A 21,470-nucleotide genomic window follows, 5' to 3' on the forward strand; every position below is an offset into this window, starting at 1 on the left:
CCATTGACTTTAATGGGAGCAGACTCTGGCTCAAGTCAATAATAACATTAACTGTCATTGCAGGCTCTGATCCTGCCATTGGCTCTGCATAGGTGGATCCTGAACTTCAGTGGAACTCCATGTAGTGCAAGGTTCCACCTACATCGTTCCTTTTGCAGGACTGGGGCCACAGTCCTTTCCTCAGTTTGCACCACTCATGCCTCTCAGAAGCCTGCAAAGTACCATACTTCTCCTTTTAGGCTCCTCTCTGCACTGGTGGCCCAATCTGGCTAGAGCCTCCTGCAACATAATGCTAAGCACATCACACGATCATGCCCTAGGTGAGCATGACTGCAATACTTTATCTGCATCTGTTGCAGGATGGTGGCTTCTAAAGCAGAAAGGCAGGGACTCTAAAGAGTTTTCTGAATGCTAAAGTAGCATGGCAATAGGTTTTTGTTTCAAAAAGCAATAACTCAGCAATTAAGGTAGAGGCATGTGAAGAAAAGAAGGCAAGAACAATGGCCCAATCTGCTTTTGATACATATCAACAGGACTTCCATACATGCATCTGAGGACAGGATTTGTGATAATAGCAGTGGTGGACACATATTCTATCTACGGTTCTTATATGGCCTTCATTGCCCTACACACCTTCTACACTGTCTGTAATGTATTTATCCTCGCAATATCCCCATGAGTAGAGAACTTAAGAACAGAGACCCTAACTAACTAGTCCAAGTCACACAGGAAGGCCATGGCAGGGCAAGAAATGAAACCCATGTCTTCCAAGACCCAGCCTAGTGCCCAAACCAGTGGGCCAACCTTCCTCCCTAAGCCAGGCCAGACCAGACCAAACCTCATAATGATCAATATGTTCGGGGAGAAACACTTAGGGCAATGGAATTCTGAAAGAAATTCATGTGTTTAGTGATCTGAAGAAACAAGTCGGAGAGAGCTGTGAGAACCAGTTGCTCATGTTGCTCTGAGAGGTGAAAGCAAGAATTGTGATTAAAAAAGAGGCCATTGGTGCTATGCAGTAAAACAAGACAAATGGCTGCAGAGAAACTGAGACAGAAAATGGAGGTAGGGAGAGTGAAATTAACAAGTGGGGAAGAATTCACTCCTTTCTTTCTGTAGGTCTAATTCATTAAAACATATGTGATGAGTTACGCCCTGTGGCGAAAAGCCCCACTCACTTCTGCCAAGGACCCTGGGGAGCTGCTATTTTCTAAAGTTTTACACACTGATGGAAATTAGCGGTTTTCAACTTAAATTTCCATGAAGCCAAGGGCTGTATGCTGGCACCAGGGAGCAGCAGGCTAGACTGCAGCTTCCATCACCACACCCCTCCCTGGATTGCCCAAGAGTCATTGAGGACACTAGGCTGCCCCAGCAGCAGTGAGAAGAGCTTAAAGCTCCAGCTCCAAGAGCATTGCTCACTCTTCCAGCAGCAGAATTTGAGGCAGGGAGCCATGTAATGTATATACTACACACCAACCACAAGGAGATGTAATCAGAATGCCAAACATATCTTTAGGACTGTTTTTATTTACACCTGCTGTCTAACTGTCTGTTCTCCTCTCATCCCTCTGTCTCCCATGTTTGCTACGAGATCACACATTCCCGTGCCAGTTTCTTGTCTTCTCTTCCCCTTTCCTCTCCTACCTTTTCTGTCATCCTCCTCCATTCTTCTTTCCCCTTAGCTCCTCCTCCACTACTCATACTCACCCCTTCTACCTCCACCAAGCAAAAAAACCCCAAGCAAAAAGTCAGCCTTAATAATAATCCTATTGCAATAAAATAAAACAAAAATAAAATTTTCTATTTTAAGAAAATACCGCCAAGATGTGGGCCTAGCCACCAAAGCGAACTCATGATCCTTCTCTGCCTCTTCCCATTCCTGCTCTCTTGGTGCAGGGCTTCATTTCTCTTATCTCCAGTAATATTTTAAGCTCTTTGGGGCAGAGACTTATTATCTGTATTCACAGATTCACAACTCTTAAGGCCAGAAGTGGCTATCTAATTTGACCTCTTTGCATAGCACAAGCCAAAGAACCTCACCCTATAATTTCTGCATCAAGTCCACAACTTCTGTTTCAGCAATAATATATCATTTAGAAAGATATCCAGTCTTGATTTAAAGACAGCAAGTGACAGAGAATTCACCCATGCCCCTAGGTATTGCAATAATGCCTAAGAGCCACATAGTCATTGACTAAGCCCCACTGTGGTAGGGACTGTACAAACACAGAACTAAGAGATGATCTCTGCGCCAAAGAGCTTACAATCTAAATATCTTTCTTGATATGCCAGTGAAGTGCCTAATATAGGTTCAGATGCTAGAAAACAATACTAAGCATTTAGGAGCATCTGTGTTTGGATTAAATGCTATATACAATGACCAATCAAAAATGTTAAAGGTGAAAAATACGACCTTATATCACACAGAGCTCTTCACTTCTGGGTCATCATGTTTCAAATCCAGCCAATGTCAGCAGTGACTGCATTACTGCCATCTCAAGGTGGCTTGGTGGACAGCTGTGAAATGCACTGGTGGTCTCATTTAATTTGTAAGCAGTCCAATGTACATAGCACCAGAAGCACCACTAGAAATGATGCCCACTGAGACTGCAGTTGGCAATGTCTGGAGAGGTAGTCAAGATGTGAGAGAAAATAGCAGGTAGTAAGGCATGTGAGAGAAAATAGCACTACCTCTTTCTGTTCTTCAGATAAAGAAAACACTCGACTTCCCAGCCCTGGCTACCTGGTGTTTTTCACAATTTCATTTAAAATAATCTAGAAAGAAAAATGGAAGGGTTGTTCTGAAAAGAGATTTTTAGAAAAGGAATTAGAAAAGTTGCTGGCTTTGGCCCTTCAAAGTGAGTGGTCATGCTCTATTAGAACACACTAATAAGTTCTCAAAAAATGCAATAACTGAATGCCAAAGAATAGTAGCAGTTCATGTTCTTGAAAAGAGTTTAGCACATAAGATTTTAAGCTTGCTGAGCATGCTGCATGAAGTTAGTTATTAGAGTGGACAGGACACTACCAGTGCTCCCCCCCCAGCCCGAGGGCTGAACGTGGCCCTCATTTTCTCCCATAATTGTATCTCCTGCTGGCAGTTTTTGCCATCCCACAAGAACAAAGTATTATGCTATTTTTCCTGTTACACGTGATTTCAGGTAAACTGACAGGAAATCCCACCTTTATACGTGTGATCTCCAGAGGAGAGCAACAAATCAGGGAGGAAAATTAAAAGATCTAAATATTTATAGGTTGATTATGGACCCCAGGTACCAGAGGAAGAAAGGAATTGAACCCAGGACTTCTAAGTTCCCTACATTAGGGCATACTGCATTGTAAGTTGGACTAGCACAAGCACAAGCATGGTGCATGCCAGGGTTAGGATTTTAACTGCTGGCTACTTCAGTGTAGCTACACCAGCGCCAATTTCCCTAAAGTAGGGGAAACAAAAGGGAGTTATGGTACACTTCTGTACCCAGAAAGATAATGGAGCAAATAATTAAGCAATCAATTTGCAAATGTCTAGAAGATAATCAGTAACAGTCAGTATGGATTTGTCAAGAACAAATCATGTCAAACTAACCTAACAGCTTTCTTTGACAAGGTAACAAGCCTTTTGTATAGGGGGAAGCGGTAGATGTGGTATATCTTGACTTTAGTAAGGCTTTGGATATTGTCTCGCAGATGACCTTCTCACAGACAAATTAGGGAAATACAACCTAGATGGAGCTTCTATAAGGTGAGTGCATAACTGGATGGAAAACCATTCCCACAAAGTAGTTATCAGTGGTTCACAGTCAGATGGAAGGGCATATTGAGTGGGGTCCCACAAGGATCAGTTCTGCTCAATATCTTCATCAATGATTTAGCTAATGGCATAGAGAGTACACTTATAAAGTTTGTGAACAATACCAAACTGAAAGGAGTTGCAGGTGCTTTGCAGGATAGGATTAAAATTCAAAATGATCTGGACAAACTGGAGAAATGATCTGAAGTAAATAGGATGACATTCAATCAGGACAAAAGCAAAGTATTCCACTTAGGAAGGAACAAACAGTTGAACACACACAAAATAGGAAATGACTTTCTAGGAAGTAGTACTGTAGAATGGGATCTGGGGGCCATAGTTAAGGCTAGTCACAGAGGTCATGGATTCTGTGACTTCCAAAGACCTCCGTGACTTCAGCCAGCCCTGGCTAGGAGTACAGGGTCCCCTGGTGCTGCCGGCAGACTTCCTGTAGCTCCTGACCACCGCAGGCTGTGGGGTGATCTCTGCAGCTCCCACCACTGCAGGAGGCACGGGGGACCCCCCAACACTGCCTGCTGCTGCGGGCAGCAGGAGGAATCCCCGTATCTCCCCAACACTGTGGGCGGCAGCAGGGATCCCCAGAGCTCCCCGCTGCTGCAGGCAGCAAGAGGGATCCCGGAGCTCCTGGCCTCCCTGGTGGCAGGAGGAACCCCCAGAGTTTGGAGCCCCCCAGCGGAGGGGGCCCCTGGAGCTCCCAGCTCACCCACAACTGTCCAGGCTTCTCACTTTATCATGGATATTTTTAGTAAAAGTCAAGGACAAGTCACAGGCTTCCATGAATTTTTCATTATTGCCCATGATCTGTCTGTGACTTTTCCTAAAATATCTGTGACAAAATCTTAGCCTTAGTCATAGTGGATTCCAAGAGGTGCCACGGAGGGTTGGGGAGGGCAGGGCATTGGTTGGCCTAGGGAGAGTCAGGGCTGGAGAACATCTCACTCCATGAATCCTCCTTTATAGTAGGGGTACTGAAGACTGCTTCAGCCACAACAGCAAAGCAGGATTCACAGAGCAGCTCTGCAGCAACTCCATAGACTCGTGAGAAGGATGCATCCTTCGTCCACCTGCCCATAGATCCCCCCGAGCATCCAGGTCACCTGCTTGAGCTGGGTGCAGCTCCTTATTGAGCAGAACAGGATTTGTAAAGAATGATTGCAGTCTACAGCACAAGAAAGGTGTGAACTCCAAGCAGGGAGAGGAAATAGTTCCTGTGGTACACAGGGAGAGGTAAAACACATATTTAAGGGATGGTTCTTTCCTATCTGTTGTTACAAAGAAAGCTTTAAGTGGCCAAGCTGGAATGTACACAGCTTCAGCAACAATCCCTATTTTCTGTATGTTAATGCAATGGGGGTGCCGGAACTTTATGCTGCAATTGGCTACAGTCTCTGAGGAAGGTCTGACAAATGCAGTACTCATCTTTATTTTTACTTTATTACTCATGTTACTGCCTAAACAATTCCTTGTGTTGTTACTTGCTAATAAGAATATTCCAAAAGACTTACTGGTATTTTCCACCATTTGGCTCAAAGTGATACCAAGTAACTCAAAAGCAAACATGAAAATCTGTTAATTACTTTCGTGCCTTGGCCTGGTGTCCTATCCAAGGCTATAATAAAATTACAGCTTTGACATGAGCTGAGATCTCTGCTGGATTTCTGGCAAATCAGAAGTGTGGTGAAATGGTCTTTCAGGAATGCAAAACAAAGACCCAAAATGAAGGGGGGAAAAACAGATACAAAGAGTCCACTCCAATTCCCACTGAAGGAAATTTTCCATGGACTTCAGTAGGAGCTGGATTGGGCCCTAAAGCAGTAAGGTTACATTTAGGGATTAATACATTAGAGAGAGTCCCATAGAACTATATTTCCATGATTCAGCATTCCTGATGTGCCTAATTTACAGATTTAAAAGGGGATAACACCGGATCTGTGTGGACCATGGCTCTGTAATGAGGCATAATTGAGAAGTATTGCCTGGGATAACACTCCATGCATCTGAAGAAGTGGGTTTTTTACCCACGAAAGCTTATGTCCAAATAAATCTGTTAGTCTTTAAGGTGCCACCGGACTCCTTGTTGTTTTTGCCTGGGATAGTCTTTAAGGTCTTGAATAAAATGTTCAAAAGCACCTAAGTCCCGTTTTCAAAAGTGACTTAGGCATGTAGGAGCCTAAATATTATCGAAAGTCAACAGGAATTGGACTCCTAAGTCACTTTTGGAAACAGGACTTTGGTTTGGCTAAGATTTTCAAAGGGGATTAGTGATTTTGGATGCCCCTACTGTTGGGTGCCCAACTTGAGATGCCTTAAAGAGGCCTGATTTTCAGAAAGTACTGAGCACCCATCTTCTCAAAAATCAGGCCCTTTTAAGTTGTCTCAAGCCAAAAATGAGGATGCCTAAAATTTCTAGTGGTACACAGGGAGAGGTAGAACACTAGCTTATGTCGACCTAACTATGTCAGTGTCTACACTAAAGCCTGGCTCCCACTGATGTCAGTGTCCTACTACATCAACATAATAACTCCACCTCCGCAAGAGGCGTAGGGCTTATATCAGTGTAGTTAGGGTGACGCAGCGTCTGTGTAGACACTGCGTTCATTACATCGGCTGTTGGCTGTCTTGTCAATTTCCTGGCTCAGCCTACGAGAAAGTTGGCTCCTGGCTCCCCAGCTAGGCTGGTGCCAGATCTCTGCTCCAAGCCAGGTTGATGCTCTTTAAAAAAAAGTTTTAAGTTTAAAAAGGGGGAAACCATGAACCATGATTTGAGGACTTCAATAGCTCAGACATGGGTGAGGTTTTTCATAGGAGTGGTGGGTGACATTCTGTGGCCTGCGCTGTGCAGGAGGTCGGACTAGATGATCAGAGTGGTCCCTTCTGACCTTAGTATCTATGAATCTATCTATGAATGGAAGAATTCTTTTGTTGACCTAGCGCTGTCTACACTGGGGGTTAGGTCTGCTTAGCTATGTCTCTCGGGGAAGGGGGGGTTCACACCCCTGAGAGATGTAGCTATGCCGATGGAAGTAGAACAGCTCTATATGAAGCTTCACTTTTGTCCCAGCTACTACAGGGCTTGATCCTATAAAGTGCAGAGTCCTTCTCCCACCATCTTGGCTAGAACTTGAGTGCATTCATCACTTTCTAGACTGGAAGCTGTTGGGGAAGGAACTGTCATTTACTAGTTAAAGTTCAGCTAAAGACTTCCGGGGTAGGAAGTGGTGGGGGGGACACGACCCTCGACCTGCTAACTTGTGTTAAAACAACAAACGGCCTTGTCATCATTTACCTCGAGCTAAGAGCCCACCTTTGTTTTGCTAGTGAAGACAAGGCCACGGTGTTTATACAGTGTCTCACACAATGGGGTCCCTATAAATACCGCAATATAAATGCTAAATAATAATAATAATAATAATAATGGATATTAATAACCTCACAGACCTGCCTTTTGCCTGGAGGTATTCAGCCATATGTTCCCAAGGGGTTTAAAAATGAAGTGGCTGAACTAACAAAAGTGGGCGATTTCTCCTTAAAATCAGCTACAATAACGAAGCACTGGGTGTTGTACCTATCTTTAAAAAGGCACGAGAGATGATCTTGGGAGTTACCAGCCACTGAGGCTTTACTGCAGCACCAGATGAACTAGCAGAAACAATAGCGAAAAAAAGACTGTCATTCAACACCTAGATTAACATGATACAATAGGGACTAAACCGGCAGGGCTTCTGTGAAGGAAAACCTCGACTCTCCAGTCTACTAAAATCTTTACTAGCCATGATACTCAGGCAACATGGCAGTGCATGCAGTATAAGAGGCTAATTAGAACAGTACTGTCATGTATCAGAAACTGACAGAAAGACGAGAAGCAAAGAGTCTGAATAAATTATCCATTTTCAGCATGTTAAAAGGCTAACAGTTTTATAGCTCAGTGCATCAGGTGTTAGCAGAATTGACCCCTAAAACTGTTAATCTTTTGTCACTGACTTAAGTATTGTGGCTTCCAATGTACACTGGTGTAAGATAGATCAGAACCAGGCCTTAAAGATCTAAATCTGCCTATATAATAACAACACCTCCTGTCTCTTGTATAGCTCCTTTCATCAGTGGATCTCAAAGCACTTTACAAAGGTCACCACCATTATTCCCATTTTACAGACAGGAAAAGAGAGGCATAGGAAATTGAAGCAATTTGTCCCAGGTCACCCAGCAGGCCAACCAGGACTAGAACCCAGGTCATCTGAATCCCAGTCCAACACGCTATCCACTAGGTCACAGCATCACCCTTAAACCTTTGCATAATAATTCATTTTGTGTTCCAGGGAGGAAGGAAAGTTACATTTATGCAGGGCCATTTGGCTACTGCTGAAAATTCTGGTGATACTACAATCCAGGAAAGCTGTTTGATGTAGATAAATTGCAGAGAAAATATGCAGAAGATGTGCAATCAGGTATCGCACCAGCAGTGGCCTCGTGGCAGGCATAATTACGGTGACTGACAGCACAATTTCACTGCACTTGGAGAGTGTTGTCTGGCAACCAATGACGAAAAAGAGACAATATTGAAGAGGAGCTAGCTTCTACAGAAGAGGAAAAAAACAGAACAAAACTCTAAATATGATACAACTGCAAAGCTGTCTGTTCTTTAGGAATACTGCAAGTGTGCTGTGTTGGCTCACACCCCCTGAGTCAGTATCAACATAACCAGTGTCTTGAAGCAGTGGGGTCTACAGCATGAATGTATTCTGATTTTGAAATCTAGAGAAGAAAAGAAAATGGGGGAAAATGAACATTTAAAAGGGTAATGGCTGTTGTGAAGCAAAAACAAAATTAGAGAGGCAAACATGAAAATACAACTACTAGAAATTCCTTATAAAGATAGATACACGCTATGTTATCATCCAATGACTCTACACAAAATTATGGAGCTAGAAGTACCTGTGAATTTTAATAAATAATATCAACAACTTTGATAACTATAGGGCTTTCCACTATTTCCAAGAGTTTTGCAACATTAATGAATGACTCTTTATGCCCTCCCCCACCATGCTGGGTAGGTTTTATCCCCATTTTACAGATGGAACAACAGAGCAGTTTATGTGACTTTCCCAAAGACACACAGGATGTCTGTGGGGAAATCAGGAATAGAATCCAAATCTCTGGACTCTCCATTCTGCGCTTTAACCATACAGCTTTAATCCAAATGTAATGGAGGACATGGAAGTCATTCCGGTATCTGAGAGTTCAGAGAACCTGGGGAACCCATTTGTCTTAGCTGAAGTAATGATGTGAGCATGTAACTTTGTATGTGCCAAAGCCTTTACTTGAAATCTGCAGTGCAAAGACTTGTGCACATAAAGCAGAGGGATCTGATCGTATTTCAGGATAAGAGGTTATTTAATGACTAAGATTCAGATGCCAATGTGCATGATTATAGTGAAAACTTGACAAAAAATGAACAGAGGTAGTGAGGCAAATAGTTCAATACAGAAAGAAAGATTGTGAATGGACCTCAAAGACACAAGACCTCTACCATCAGGAATCCAGCATCACCACCCTCCTAATAGAGGTCAGACAATCAAGCCATCACTTCAGTGATGAGCTGCCTTAATCTACCAGGGAGACCTAACACTGTGTTTAGAGTCTTGTCATCAGCAAGATAATGATGAGTATGGAGTCACCTTTCTAAGGGTGGCGGGTCAGTATCCAGACAGTGAGTGATCAGAACTCCCTAAGTATCAGTTAAAGTGGCAGAACTTTTACTCATGTGATCAGAAGAACTTTATTTCCAGAATATGTAAATGGCAACATGAAGAGGCAGCATGAGATTATTCTCTGCCAGATTGGAGTCAGACTCTCTCATATTCACCCACCCTTCAACAAACAGAATCTTAAAATTAATGTTTCTTACAGACTTATTGTTTTTGGCCAGTGGCCCATGGAGAACCTGCTGAAACATTTTAATTAAGAGAGCTGAGCAGCCTACATGAAGAATTATCGAATGTACTGTTTTAGCTCTTGCTCAATTCCTCTATCGAGCTTCAAAAACAAGGTCCCTGATTCAGCTTGATTAAATAGAGTCCAGAATGTAACCTAGTGCAGGCTGTCTTATGTTTCACAAAGTAATAAGAGATATAAGGCCATGATTGCTGCAGAGTGATCAAGACAAAAGAAAAACTGTTTCTCTTTCCAAGGTTACCAAGATAAAATCAAGTGTATTTTGTGCAGTATAGATATAATGTGATTCCGTGGATGAACCTGTCTCTCTGTGTCATGGGCTCTGCTGTGTTACATTCAGGTTTTTATACCACGCTTATCACTATGGGATCCGAGTGGTTTCTATTTCCTCCTAAATGTATGTAAATTCAGGTGACTTGGCACTCACTAAGCAAAAATGGTAGTGTCCAAAGTCATTAAACTTCCCATGTGGGTTTCTCAACAGTTACAAACAATGCACACAGGAGAATGTTAGAAACACAGCTGGGCCATTCTTTCACCATTATTGCAACTTGCAGACTGAAAGGGAACAGCAATCTTGCTGTGCTGGAAATCAGCTCTTTAACTGAGTGATCACTAAAGAGTACAGTATATTTATAGACTGAACTCCAATTCTTCAATTGTATCAGAGCAGGTAGAGTCCTATGATCATGCAGAACCCTACCGATTTTAACACAACTTTGCATGGAGCACAAGAGCACACCCATGGGGGCTTGATTGCAGAATCAGGGCCTTGGTATATTTTCATTTTAATGCTGTAGGATGCCAGAGTAGAATGGGAAGGAGATGTCCCTTACTACCCTGCCCGCATAAGAGTCATAGCCAAATTAATATTTGGCATAAGCAGGTGCAACTCAAACAAAGTGAACAGAATTGCACCCAATTACACTACATCATGAACTCGATCCTCATTCTTTCATCCAAGATAGGACTGCGTAGGAGTGGTGGGAGGAGGAAAAAGTATGCCTAGGTGGGTTTTATTGCACAACAGTTGAATAAAATAAAAAATACCCTGTCCCTTTAAAAACACAAATACAACAAGGCTTCCCTCAGGGTCCAAAGCAAAGGTACTGTCAGGGATGGGACATAGGTGGCTAGGCCTAGTGGTTAGCCTAGGGCAGGGGGCCGTCTCTCTGTGCAAGTCAAGGTTCAGAACTAGAAGGTCAGGGGACGAGATCAGGAACTTAGAGTCAGATTGCAGTAATCAGGCCGAGTCAGGAAACTGGGAGGTCAGGACCAGGAGACAGGAGCAGGTAGTGCTGGGGGAGTAGTTCAAAGCAGGGTGGAATGGAGCTGTAGGAACAACTTCCTGTTCCTCCTTCTGGCCAAGTAGCGGGAGTGGGCCAGTCAGGAGCGGGCCAGTCGGGAGCACCGGTGTTCCTCATGGGAGGCTCATGTGGGGGCATGAACATTTTCTGCCAGCTCCCAGGCATGTTACTCAGTGGGAGTGATGGTGATATTTGGGTCCTGTGGGGAAAGGTTTCTGGCTGCCAGCCCCACAGCTGCCCCCAGCTGTGGCCCCAGCCTCAGCCCCTTTAGTCCTGTCCAGGTCCCCCCTGCCCGGAGACACGGCCCTGCTCCTTGCCACAGCTCTGAGGTAGAGGGGGCATGGATAGGGGCAAGGGGGCTGGCTTTCAGCACCCCCACCATTAAAAGTGTTCCAGCGCCACTGCCCTTGGGGATGACTGTATGGTCTGTACAAACCCTCGGGGCTGCGATGTAGGCAGCTGAGCCTAGTTTTACCATAAGGTGGATGGGTTGGGTCCCTGCACCAGCTGGAGTTCAGAACCAGAAGATGAGAAACTAAGAGTCAGATACCAAGAGTCAGGCCGAGTCAAGAAACCAGGAGGTCAGGGTCAGGTAGGAAAATCCAGTCTCATTTGACCATACACACAAAACTGTACGTCAGCACAGATACAAAGAACACCTACTTCTGGCTACTGAAAACCTTAAAGTTCAGATCCTTCCTAGGTAAAAACACTAGGCCAAAGGTATCCCTGGCATTATTTCAATGTAATTATTTAAAAGGAAAAAGAAAAGGAGTACTTGTAGCACCTTAGAGACTAACAAATTTATTTGAGCATAAGCTTTCGTGAGCTACAGCTCACTTCATCAGATGCATTCAATGAAGTGAGCTGTAGCTCACGAAAGCTTATGCTCAAATAAATTTGTTAGACTCTAAGGTGCCATAAGTACTCCTTTTCTTTTTGAGAATACAGACTAACATGGCTGCTACTCTGAAACCTATTTAAAAGGAATTACACTAAAGATGAATTTTACACTGTAACCTCTTATAGTATTACAGTATTGGAACAGCTACTGCCATTTTGCATGCTCCTCTGAAATATGTTTGCATTTTAAATAAAGTCTCTTTAAAAGGTTTCAGAGTGGTAGCCATGTTAGTCTGTATCAGCAAAAAGAATGAGGTGTACTTGTGGCAGCTTAGAGACTAACAAATTTATTTGAGCATAAGCTTTTGTGGGCTAAAACCCACTTTATCGGATGCATGCAGTGGAAAATACAGTAGGAAGATATATATATATACACAGAGGACTGGACTACACATAGGGTTTTCCCATCTCTATGAAATTTCTATGAGGTGATATAACTCAGTGTGGTTGGACAAAAGGTTTATTTGAGACTTCAAAATAAATGCAGCTCATCCCTTTTACTTACTAATACGTCTCTTGGAAGGAATTCGTGAAATGTGATCCTTTATCATTAAAAACAAAATGATACCTATGTTAAAGTGTCTCATTTTCATATGTGATTTAAAAAAGAAATGGATTAGAAGGATATCATTCAAATGCTTTCAGTTCAAGAGCAGGCCCTGTGTTCAAGACAGCTCACCCTTTGAAGGAATACAATTATAGAGCTTAATCCCACAACCCAAGTTGACCACAGAAATAAATACATGGCAGGATCAGGATACAATAGATGAAAAAGACCAAAGAAAGAGAAGCACTAATTTCAGAAAACTCTAGCTAATGTCTGCAAAATCTTTCACCTACTATACACAGTCAGAGCATGCTCTTATATTACCACCATTTTCACTTACGCTCGGAATAACTGATGGTAATTATGACCCAACCACTTACCAACGTATCCCGGGGTTCCACATGCTGTGGACATGACATCTCCTTTATCCTCCATCTTTGACAATCCGAAGTCACTGATCATGATTTTGGATTCTTCATCCTGGCTGTAGTACAGCAGGTTCTCAGGCTAGGAAGAAGTTTGAGACAAACAGTTATGAATATATGAGTCCAGTAAAGAATAAGGTGACACTTTACATTTATTATATTCAATTTCTGAAGCTAGTGGGGGGGATTCCCCAGAACCCTCAACCAATTCTCCTAATAATCATTCTTCAAAGGCAGTACCAGACAACCTATTCTTGTGATTGAGAAGGATTCTATGGGGAACCGATCAATGCCACTGTTAAGGCAACTAGCCAGAGACCCTCCTCTTCAGATGTTGCATGTACCATCTCTGTTGCATGTACCATCTCTGAAGCCATTCCTTTTCTTTGACACCCCAAGCAGGAACCATGGCTCCTTTCTTTCTCCTGACCAGATATATAAGGGGATAAACCCATATACAAACAAGGATAGTCTCTTCACTCTATGGTGATAAAACAGAAGAGTTGGCTTATATGCAAGTATAAATGGTAAGTAATATGTAGAACATTCGAAACATTTTGCAGAGATGCAGTAGGGGGTTAAATTGTAGTTTAAAAAATCCCATTAGTGTTAGAGAATTTTTATATATATCTTATAAGAAATAAACAATGATAAAAGAGTAAATGCCATTAAAGTTAATAGAGTTACACCAACATTGATTTGGCTCCAGTTAATTAGAAAAAATATTGCACTGCTGAGAATAATGAAGTAGGGGCCTATTAGAAACCAGGAGTCTCTTCACTGAGCTCCATGGAGTTTTGCTGATGCTAATCTGGTTTGAGATCAGAATCATGCCCCGGACACCTATGTGCTACATTGTTGCTAATCCAAAATGTTCAATACATCTGCTTTTAATAATTTGTTATGTTATTAACAAACAATACAGGTCTTACTAAATAAATACCCTTCTGAGAAGTGTAATTTGAGGTTTTACCTCCCAGGGTGATTCCATTGCTAAGGGTTTGAGGTACTTGGGGTCCTCTGTGAGGTGCTGAGCCGCACCCCCATCTCTCCCCAACTCCCATTGAAGCGGGGGAAGCTGTGACCACTCTGCACCTTGTAGGGCCAGGCCTTAAACTTGTTACATTTTTACAGCACGAGATGACCAGCTTTGCGACGTAGTATTGGAACAGTTTCTGCCAAGAAATTGGTACAAATTCCTACTACAATTTAACACATTTCTTCTATAAACCCAATATGCACACCAGATGTGGATTTCCAGGAAATAATATATGAGACAGATGGGGCAAATCAACATCATTACATTCATTGGGCCAAACCCAGCCTTGGTGTATAAGGGGGCAACTCCACTGAAGTCAATAGCAATGGACTAGGGCTGAATTTGACACCTTATCTTATAGCAGAACTCAGGAAGTCAGACACATTTTTATGTTTCACTCAGATGCTTATGAACTCTTAAAGAATTTCAACAACACTCACACTGAGCAAAAACCCAAGGATACCAGAGAAGAGACTTAATTAAATGTTTAGGGCCTGATCCTTATTACTTGCTTTTCAGTGCTCAGCGTGGCATGGTGGAGAAGGAGATTATTGCAAAGGGGGCCTTAGGGCCCTGAGATGCAACTACTTACAGCAGCCCCGAGGTTGTTTTAAGTTGTATGGACTGCCAATAGCCCACAGGAAAGTCAGGATCACTGGGGCATAAGGATACTCCGGCCATGTTCCCTTTTCCCTGGATATTTCCCTTGAACTGGGAAGAGGAGCAGTGAAGGAGCCGTTACACCATCTCTCTACCATCCAGATATTCCCCTTACATAGGGAGTATCGTCATGGGGTACTTAAGCTAGCTTTCTGGCTGCTGTGCACCACCAGAGCAGCACCAAGCAGGGTTGCTGGGCCTTAATTTGTGGGACTGAAACATAGTAGACAATGATGTTATCCACTTGTCCTCACATGCAAATGAACACACAAGTGGAAGCAAACATATGACCTTGCCCAGTGTCTTCTAAAGGGGCTGAGATCAAAAAGGAAACAGGGCTTCTGAAAAACAAAACAAAATTGGCTGTGCTGTGTGTACTGCTTTTCTAAATGCTCTCATGGTACCTCGTGAGTCCCTTGCCGTCAATGCCCTGCATAGCTCTATCTCTGCCTTACTCGTGGACCTTCTTCTGACATCACACAGGGATGTTAAGGGTACAGCCCATAGGCTGGATCCATTCCATGGTACAGTTTCATCTGGACCACAGACTTCCCATGACTCTGTGGGCTTGTCTATATGATCCCGGAGACCACGCTATGAAGGTGTGATTCATAGAGTGCATAAGTGTGTCACCACTCTAACTCCCCGTGTGTACCCTGCTAGTGTGCATTGGTGTAGTCCTGTTTCAAACAGGATTAGATCAATGCACACTAAGGAACATATAGTGTGAGCCAGCAGGTTCCACACAGGGGAATTAAAGCACAACACACTGGTGCACTCTGCAAATCACACTCCTGTAGTACAGACTCTCACGCAGCAATCCAGCAGTACCCTCGCACACAGGTGTAGAACCGCTTGGTCTTGTTTAAGAGGCACTGGGGAAACATAAATCTGGTGGAAGCTGATACGTGTCTGGGCAAGGGGAAATGACACTGACGAGCGCTTATCCGTTGGCTGGAGATTAGATACCTCACCTAGCAAGTCAAAGAAAAGGAAACTTCAAATAAGTTAAAAGTTGAATGCCTCCTGCAGCTCGTGGACTCCCTTTTAAATAAAAAATTAAAAAAGAAAAGAAAAAGGAGCAGGAGTATATCCTTCTACTCTTCCCTTCCTTCATTTCTTTATTCAGCTTGTAACACATGGCCATCATGTCTTTATCCATAAAGAAAAAAGCAGATCATGAATGTCCTGCCTTTCAGGTGAAATGGAGAATTTCATATTTCTTTGTGGACATGACTGGACAGCACACGTGCTTGGTATGTAAGCAACAGGTAGCTGTGGTAAAAGAATACGACATTCAAAAGACACTGTGAAGCAAACCAGGATGAGAAGTATGATAAATAAACAAGAAAATGACGCGAAGATAAATACTCCAAATTAGCACAGTTGTTGAAAAAGCAGCCATTAGTGTTTGCTAATGCTTGTCATGTAAGTGATTCTGCTGTTAAGGCAAGCTATGTGATTGCCCATGAAAGAGCTGTCTCATCAATACCATTTTCTGAGGGAGAATTTTTGAGGAGCTTCATGCCACAAGCTTCAGAAGTAGTGTGTCCAGGTAAGTGGGAAGCTTTTGCAAATATCAGCCTCTCAGGAAACAAAATCGCCGAGAGAATCAATGAGTCAGCTGAGAATCTGAACAGTCAACTGCAGGACAAAGCGAAGTACTTTGCTGCTTTTTCAATGGCAATTGATGAAAGCACAGATGTGAATGACGCCTCTCAACTAGCAGTGTTCATTCATGGAGAACGCGTGTATAGCAAAGGAGCTTGTAGAACTGTAGACACAACAACAGCAAACTATCTCTTTATCAACTCGGTGAAAGCTCTCAACAAATTGGATGTGGACTGGACAAGAGCTCTGAGTCTGGCCACAAACAAAGCATCCTCAGTGGTAGGTAAGAAAGCTGGAGTTGCAACAAAATTAAAGACCTAATTGCAAACGATCAACCACAACCAATGATTTAGCAGTGTTCTTTGTATTTTACATCAAGAAGCTTTCTGTAGTAAAATTTTGGAAATGAATCACGTGATGGATGTGGCTATTAAAATGTAAATTTTATTCGAGCTAGAGGTCTCTAATCAGTTCAGTCTGTGTTGGAAGAACGTGACATTCATCGTGGACTACCGTATCAAACTTTAGTTCAGTGGCTAAATTGGGGAGTTGTGTTGAAGCACTTTAAGAACATAAGAATGGCCATAGTGGGTCAGACCAAAGGTCCATCTAGCCCAATATCCTGTCTTGCGACAGTGGCCAATGCCAGGTGCCCCAGAGGGAATGAACAGAACAGCGATGACAAACCCTGTCATCCAGTCCCAGCTTCTGGCAAACAGAGGCTAGGGACACCATCCCTGCCCATCCTGGCTAACAGCCATTAACAGACCTATCCTCCATGAACTTATCTAGTTCTTTTTTGAAACCTGTTATAGTCTTGGCCTTCACAACATCCTCTGGCAAAGAGTTCCACAGGTTGACTGTGCGTTGTATGAAGAAATACTTCCTTTTGTTTGTTTTAAACCTGCTGCCTATTAATTTCATTTGGTGACTGCTAGTTCTTGTGTTATGAGAAGGGGTAAATAACTCTTCCTTATTTATTTTCTCCACACCAGTCATGATTTTATAGACTCTAGCATATCCCCTCTCAGTCATCTTTTTTCCAAACTGAAAAGTTCCAGTCTTATTAATCTCTCCTCATATGGAAGTTGTTCTACGTCCCTAGCCATTTTTGTTACCCTTTTTTGAATCGCGTTGAGAGATCAACCTTTTCATGGATCACAAAGGGAAAGATGTCACTGAATTACAGGACAATGAATGGCTTCAAGACCTTACTTTCATAGTGGATATTACAGAGCGCTTGAACTTGCTCAACACAAGAACGCAGGAGAGCAACCGAGTAGCAACAGAATAGCAACAGAATACTATGACAACATTCACAACTTTGAAACTGAGCTTCCGCTGTGGGAGAAGGAACTTTCCCAGAGTAACTTGGCACACTTACCTGCCTTGAAATCACTATGTGACACTATTAGGACTCAGTGTGATGACACCATGGGCAAAATTGCTGAACTGAGAAAGGAATTTCAGGAATGATTCTCTGACTTCAGGAACCAAGAAGAAGAGTTTGCAATTTTCAGCACAATCTTTTCTGTTAATGTGCTTGATGTACTAGAGGAGCTCCAACTGGAACTTAGTGAAGTGTAGTGTGACACTGCTGAAGGGCAAATTTTCCAGTATTGGTATTGTTAGGATATAGATATTCAGGCCTGTCTGTAAAGGCCTGTACTCTAAGAATTTTAGGTGTATTCCTATCACTTGGCCAGTTATAGAGGTATAAAAGAATCAAAATCACTGTCTGCCGGCGTAAGGTCCTTCTCTTACTGTGACAGTCTGAGGCCCTATTCTTAGGCTAAGGCCTCTGGCTAAGCAGCAGAGGCAGCCATAAGCTGGGAAGCGACCGGTCACCTCCTCACATTCCAACCTAGTCACATTGAAATAAGGGGCTGTTAGGCCGTTAGGATACAATCCTGTCCTGATAATGTCTATCGCCTCCAGAGAAAGGGAAGTGCCTAGAAGATGGAAAAGGAAACTTAGTTTGATAGCATCCTGTCTGGCAAGAACTCACTTATCAATAGCTGGGATGTGAAATCCTCACTTCTGTATTGTTTTGTCATTATAGTTCCCACTTTGCCATTGTTTGTCTGTATAATCTCTGTGTGGTTCTGTGATTGTTTCTGTCTGCTGTATAATTAATTTTGCTGGGTGTAAACTAATTAAGGTGGTGGGATATAATTGGTTACATAATCATGTTACAATATGTTAGGATTGGTTAGTTAAATTTCAGGAAAATGATTGGGTAAGGGAACTAAGCAGAACTCAAGTTTTACTATATAGTCTGCAGTCAATCAGGGGAGTGGGTGGGTGTGTGAGGAAATGGGAATCGGGAATGGGGGTGGGGAAATTGGAATCATGTTTCGTTAAAGGGGGAAATGGGAACAGGGAATGGGAGTGGGGAAATTGGAATCATGTTTGGCTAAGAGCAGGAATGGGAACAGGGCACAGGTGTTAGGCTCTGTGGTGTCAGAGCTGGGAAGAGGGACACTAAGGAAGGAAACTGGAATCATGCTTGCTGGCAGTTCACCTCAATAAACATCGAATTGTTTGCATTTTTGGACTTTGGGTACTGTTGATCTCTGTTCATGCGAGAAGGACCAGGAAAGTAAGTGGGTGAAGGAATAAGCCCCCTAACAGGTGTTTCCAAGTTTACCAATATCTGGATCAAATTATTCCAAACTGAAGTCCTTTGCATCAAGAATTCTTTCCATGTTTGGGAGCATATACGTGTGTGAACAAGTATTCTCCATCATAAATATCAACAAATCTAAGCTACTTTCTGAACTAAGCGACACACACCTGAACTTGATACTCAAGATAGCCTCAGCCCGGTCATTTGCTTCAAATGTTGATGCACTAGTTCAAGCTAATAGGTGCCAAGTATCGTGGGAGCAACAGTAGCAATTACTAACATCTAAAATAAATGTAATTACCAACATGGTTTCTCTTTATCTATTTCTATTTTAATAACTTTTGCTGAACGTGGCACATGCCAAGTGGCAGAGTATCGGATCAGGCCCGTCATATGAAATGCATTTGATACCCCTGCATCACATAGGCTGGTTTTACATTGGTGTCTGACTGTATGGGAATTACCCCTGACTTACCTCGGTGCAAGGTAGATCAAAACCAGGCTTGTGTCTCTAGCCCCACACCTGGGTCCCAAATTGTCCCAGTTTGGCTCACCTTGCTGCTTCCTTTGTCTCCTATTACCATAAATGATACCTTATGTATCCTCTTGCTACCCCACCTCCCCCACGCTCAGAGCATCCTCCCTAACCTTGCACAGTAGAATGGCTTCGACATTTTTGACAATGGCAAAAGTACAATGAAAAACAGAAATGAAATTTCATATATATTTTCATGAAGTTTTCCTCATTTTCCAACCACCCTTACAAGCAGCCCCATTCCCTTTTTCACCCCACTCCACCCTCACTCCTTTCACTACCCCTTCCATCACAGAGCTCCCTCCTCACTCTCTTTGCTGACTAGAAGCTGATTGAAATTTTCTAAATTTCAAAATACTGCTGACATTTCAAAATTCAAAAAATAAACAGGAAATCCCACCTCTCTCCCCACACTCCTGCCTTTTAACCAGTCAGAGAAGGGGGTACAATAGTTTGAACTGCACACATTTTAATTTCTAAAATCTTCAATATTTAAAAAAAAAACACCAAGAAAAAATTGAAAACATTTTCATGATTTTTTTTCCAAACTGTTTTACTCCTGATCGAGTTCCAATCTCAGGGCTTGTCTTCACTATAGGCTAAATCGGCGCTGCTGCAATTGATGCAGTGGTATTGATTTGGGGGTCTGGTGAAGACGCAATAAGTTGATGGAAGAGCACTCTCCCATCGACATAATTACTCCACTTCAACAAGAAGCAGAAACTATGTTGGCAGAACAGCATCTCCTGACATCTCCTGTACATGTGTAGACACCACGGTAAGTCGATGTAAGTTAAGTCGACGTAATTTACATCAACTTACCCTCCAGTGTAGACAAGGCCTCATACCTGTCAGAAGCACACCAGTGTAAGGAAGTCAGTACAGTCTTATAGAATAGAGATCAAAATGGCTCTATATTTGAATGTATTAACTAGGGCAGTCGATTAATTGCAGTTAACTCACACGATTAACTCAAAAAAATTAATCACGATTAATCACAGTTTTAATCGCACTGTTAAACAATAGAATACCAATTGAAATTTATTAAGTATTTCGGATGTTTTTCTACAGTTTCATATATATTGTATTCTGTGTTGTAATTGAAATCGAAGTGTATATTATTTTTTATTACAAATATTTGCACTGTAAAAATGATAAACAAAAGAAACAGTATTTTTTAATTCACCTCATACAAGTACTGTTGTGCAATCTCTTTCTCATGCAAATGCAACTTATACATGTAGAATTTTGTTTGTTACATAACTGCACTCAAAAACAAAAGAATGTAAAACTTCAGAGCCTACAAATCTACTCAGTCCTACTTCTTGTTCAGCCAATCGCTAAGACAAACAAGTTTGTTTACATTTACAGGAGATAATGCTGCCCTCTTCTTATTTACAGAAAGTTGCCAGAAAGTGAGAACAGGCATTTGCATGGCACTTTTGTAGCCGGCATTGCAAGGTATTTATGTGCCAGATATGCTAAACATTCATATGCCTCTTTATGGTTCGGCCACCATTCCAAAGGACATGCTTCCATGCTGATGAAGCTCATTAAAAAAATGCATTAATTAAATTTCAGATTGAACTCCTTAGGGGAGAATTATATGTCCCCTGCTCTGCCATATATTTCATGTTATAGCTGTTTTGGATGATGACTCAGCACATGTTGTTCATTTTAAGAACCCTTTCACTGCAGATTTGACAAAACGCAAAGAAGGTACCAATGTGAGATTTCTAAAGATAGCTACAGCACTTGACCCAAGATTTAAGAATATGAAGTGCCTTCCAAAATCTGAGAAGCATGAGATATGGAGCATGCTCTCAGAAGTCTTAAAAAAGCGACACTCTGATGCGGAAACTACAGAATCCAAACCACCAAAAAAGAAAGCTGCTTTGGATGGTTATCGAGCAGAACCCGTCATCAGCATTGACGCATGGCCCCTAGAATGGTGGTTGAAGAATGAAGGGACATATGAATCTTTAGTGCATCTGGCATGTAAATATCTCGCGATGCCGGCTACAACAGTGCCATGAGAACACCTTTTC

General features: G+C 42.4%; 1 protein-coding gene across 2 annotated transcripts in view; it reads right to left on the minus strand.

Moving 5' to 3' along the window:
- CAMK1D (calcium/calmodulin dependent protein kinase ID) overlaps nucleotides 1–21,470 on the minus strand; it is a 384,449-nt gene that overhangs the window by 47,871 nt on the left and 315,108 nt on the right. For both annotated transcript variants that reach the window (XM_043498442.1, XM_038404661.2), the window contains exon 5: nucleotides 12,904–13,030. In XM_043498442.1, coding sequence (XP_043354377.1) covers nucleotides 12,904–13,030 — 127 coding nt within the window. The remainder of the gene's footprint in view (nucleotides 1–12,903; nucleotides 13,031–21,470) is intronic.

The sequence above is a fragment of the Dermochelys coriacea genome, chromosome 1 (genome assembly GCF_009764565.3).
Source record: "Dermochelys coriacea isolate rDerCor1 chromosome 1, rDerCor1.pri.v4, whole genome shotgun sequence".
NCBI lineage: Eukaryota > Metazoa > Chordata > Testudines > Dermochelyidae > Dermochelys > Dermochelys coriacea.